The sequence below is a fragment of the Corylus avellana genome, chromosome ca7 (assembly GCF_901000735.1).
Source record: "Corylus avellana chromosome ca7, CavTom2PMs-1.0".
Classification (NCBI taxonomy): domain Eukaryota; kingdom Viridiplantae; phylum Streptophyta; class Magnoliopsida; order Fagales; family Betulaceae; genus Corylus; species Corylus avellana.
This window is the reverse complement of record NC_081547.1, coordinates 26749425-26753340: the sequence shown is the minus strand read 5'-3', so window position 1 is coordinate 26753340 and position 3916 is coordinate 26749425. Positions and strand designations below refer to the sequence as shown.

At 37.3% G+C, this 3916-nt stretch overlaps 1 protein-coding gene across 1 annotated transcript; it reads right to left on the bottom strand.

The window, feature by feature from the left end:
* Positions 1 to 452: 452 nt before the first annotated feature.
* On the bottom strand, positions 453 to 3660 carry LOC132188779 (uncharacterized). The gene is made up of 3 exons (XM_059603315.1): positions 3541 to 3660; positions 912 to 1656; positions 453 to 645 (listed from the first exon to the last, which is right to left on the bottom strand). The coding sequence occupies exons 2-3, from the start codon at positions 1512 to 1514 to the stop codon at positions 505 to 507; spliced, it is 744 nt and encodes a 247-aa protein (XP_059459298.1). The 5' UTR covers positions 1515 to 1656; positions 3541 to 3660; the 3' UTR covers positions 453 to 504.
* Between the last annotated feature and the right edge of the window lie 256 nt (positions 3661 to 3916).

Here is a 3916-nt window from a genome sequence, read left to right as displayed (position 1 = left end):
CATCCAATCATGATTATAAAACTAAGGTTGGCCAAAGGCAACGCAAAGGTATGCTCTCATGCCCCAAACTTTATCTATTTCTTTGATTCTCTTATTTTCTTACCCCCACAATTTTACTCATCAATTAAGTAAGCGTTCGCCTCCCTCCCACATACCTTTGCGGCGGATCACTACATTTGGCTGTCTTGCAAGGATTGATGTCGGATCAAGGGCTTTTTCTTTTTCCACTTCATCCGAACACCATTTATAAGACATTACCTTAATTTGACAAGGACATGCATATCGCCATGTAATCAAGGACATGGATTTGACATCGGTTTCTTTAATAGTCAAGGTTATGTGAAAGGATTGTGGGATATGTTAATATTTCCCGCTTAATTTTTCATTGCAGTATAATTAATTTAATGATTACATTATTTTTGTTACAACGTTATTTCCTTAATTTCCTTCTATGTTGTCAATTACTAAAATAAGTATAATTCTTCTCTATTTAAGATTGCTGAATCATACAGGATTCCATGTTTCCCATACAGGATTCAGCGTTCCCCATGCTGAACCAACTTTCACAACACTTTTGTCCGCCGGGAGGAAAACATCAGTCAATACTGTTTTCGATTGTAGACAAGCCTTGAGCAACTTAACACCCTAAAAACAAAAGGAGAAGAACAATTAATACGTGTAATTACAAGATTGAGTTGTGGTTCCGTAAATCCAATATTTTTTGAGATACCAAGTACAGAAAATACAAGCATATGCAAGCACCGAATCACAGTTTATATTTCAATGTTCACCAAAAAGAAAAAAAACAACTGCAGAAAAGAATCTAGCATTTGGTTTCAGGCACTAAAAGAAGCATTTGATCATGCATGGCTGTAATGAACATAATACAATGGGATGATTGCCATATATACCTCATTCATGCCCAAATCGACCACTTTCTCCTCAATACCCCCTTTTTCCTCGACGTTAAACCTGCTGGCCAGAGTGACAAGAGCGCTGGTGGACAGGGCTTTCACCTCCAGATCATCCATTACCATGTATGCCCCTTCCAGGTAACCTTGGGATTCCCTACCCGGTGGGTCTATGAATGTTACGATCTGGTTCATCTTAGAATTGCACTTGGGACAAACTGAGCTATTGTCATCAGCCACCAAAGTATCACAACCCTTGGAGATGCGCGGACACCTATAGAATTGACGGAGTGTTGAGCAAACGTTTGGCAATAAGAAAGGGCCTTTAGCACCAGGCATGAATACCATGGGTTCCAACAGAAAGCGCTTGCTTTCATCTGGTTGGAATATGCGAGTAACTCTCATATTTTCAATGCTCTTGTATAGGCTTGGCAAGCTGCCTACCATGCCGCCTCCCTCTTTTAGGAGACTCGTAACAGCTCCGACGGGCAGAGTGAAAATGGTAAAGAGGAAATTAACAAAGTCTTTGTTTGCTTCAGCAAACAGCACCCGTCGGCCCTTCTTGTCTATGAAAAGCTTCAGACATATACTTTTTGCTTCCATGTTAGGTGCTGGCGTCAATGATTATGAATCTTCGAATGGGCTTGATCAGTATGGCAAGAATCCTCAATAGGCTTGGCTTTATTTAAAGTCTCTTGGCCTGCATAGAATTCACACTTGCAAGTGCTTCTTATGCTAGCTACGCCTTTAAACATAACACAATTAAGCTCTTAGTTAGAAAGAAAAACAAAAATTGGAAAAAAAAAAAAAAATCCTATACATAGGTTCTATATAGAGAATAACTTCAAGGGAAAAATACATTTTACTCCTGAAGTATCCACAGATTTGCAATTTTGCCCACAATGTTTAAAAAGTGACATTTTACCCTTCAAAGAATCTGACATTGACACTTTACCCTTGAAGTAATTTATGTTTACACTTTACCCCCAAAGAATTTATGTTTACATTTTACCTCCGAAGTGACTAGGTTTTGGGGGTAAAGTGTAAACATAAATTACTTCAGAGGGTAAAGTGCCAATGATAGATACTTTTGGGAGGGTCTTATGTCACTTTTTAAACATTTGAAGCAAAATTGCAAATTCATGGATACTTCAGGGGGTAAAAGGTATTTTTCCCTAACTTCAAAGAGGATGATGCACAAAACCACCATTTTGTGCCTACCAATAAAGATTTGACACCTCAACATGAAATATGTTAAGAAAAAAAAAAAAAAAATCCAAGTAGGAGAGGACCCACCCCAAAGGGTGGCTGGCCACCACCCCCGCCCATCTGGCATGGCTTCTCCTTCCCCACTTGGTGGTTCCCCTTCTAATTTTGTTTCTTTAAAAATAAATAAATTAATTAACTTTTTTATTCAAATTGGATATGATTGGGTGTGGTTGTGCTTTTTTTCCTAGGCATAAGTTTGGTATGTTAAACTTATGTGACAACTTCTGATTGGTGGCACAAACACACCCTTTTATGCCACATCCCTACATGCAGAAGTTGCACTCATCCTATATATGGTGTGATAGACATTAATTTGTCGACCCAACTTGTTTGGAAAACAAAATTTTCCTAACTCAACTTAACTATTTTCAAAATTAATGTTTGAAACCCTACTCAACTCAAAATGTTACAATTTATCTCAAATATTTTCATCCCAATTAATAAAAAGTTTTAAAAATAAAAAATTGAAATATATATTTAGGGGTGGTGGTCAGACCACCCCTAAGAGTATGGGGTAGCCGATCCACCCCCGATCGGTTTTCAAGAGTAACTCAACCACCCTTGTCTAATTTGGAGGTGGTTCGGCCACCCCAAGTAGCGGCTAGGGTGGCTGATCCACCCCTTGGAGGTGGTCTGGCCACCCATAGGGGTGGTTCAAAACCACCCCAAATTTTGTTATTTTATTATTATTATTTGTTATTTTAATATTTTTGTTTTTTAATTATATTTTTTATTTTTTTTTCTTTATTTTCAGCTTCACCACCCCAAATAGTACTATTTTTTTCCTCAAAATTCACACAAAAAAAAAAAAAAAAAAGAGAGAGAGAGAGAGAGAGAGGATTGAGTTGGGTTAAAAGAAAATCCTCCATTTGTAGATAGTGCAGCAACCCATTTTTTTTTAATCTACGCATTAAGCATAATAAATTCATTTATTGTAGAACCAATTAATTGATGACAGTAAAAAGAGAAAAAGAGAAAAACAGAAGGGGAAAATGAAATTTATCTCCCAAATGTTTCACCCGACTTGTAATTTGGCATCAAATGTTTAAAAATTGACAATGTATTATAACAAAATATCAAAAATTCGCAATACGACACATCCATCAATAATTTCTGTTACAAATTTGTTTTCTCTAACGGAAATTATTAAAAATGCTTTATTGCATTTATATTTAATAATAATAATAAATAAATAAAACAACAACAAATTTGAGGGTGGCTGACCACCACCATGGGGTGGCTCGCCACCCCCAATCCATGGTATTGAACTAATAATTAAATTGTAATGCAAAATTATAATTTAATATAGTTCTGTTCGAGTTTCAGCTCAAAGCATTTGTAAGTTGTGCAACTCGTATACCTTTCTGATATGGGGAAGGTCCACTTGCTTCCGAAACCTCTCTTCCGTCTTCACTTGCTTCCAATGGTCTGAACCTGGTTATGTTGGTCTAATGATCTGACAGTTGGCTAGTGTCCTCAACAGTCAACACTTAGACACCCCCTGGCTTATACGGCAGAAATACATCAGCGATGGCCTCCGCTCTTGGGACCAAAGAGTTTAGCCTGACAAACTAGAAAGTTAATTTTTAAGGGTAACTCGTCTCTTTCTCCAAACCTTGATGCATCTTCATCTTGTTAACATTCCTTAAATAGCTAGAGTCAACCACCGCATCAAATAAATTACGACTTCGTGTTCGAGTAAGGGATTGAGTGCCCTCTACAATCTTTGCGGTCAA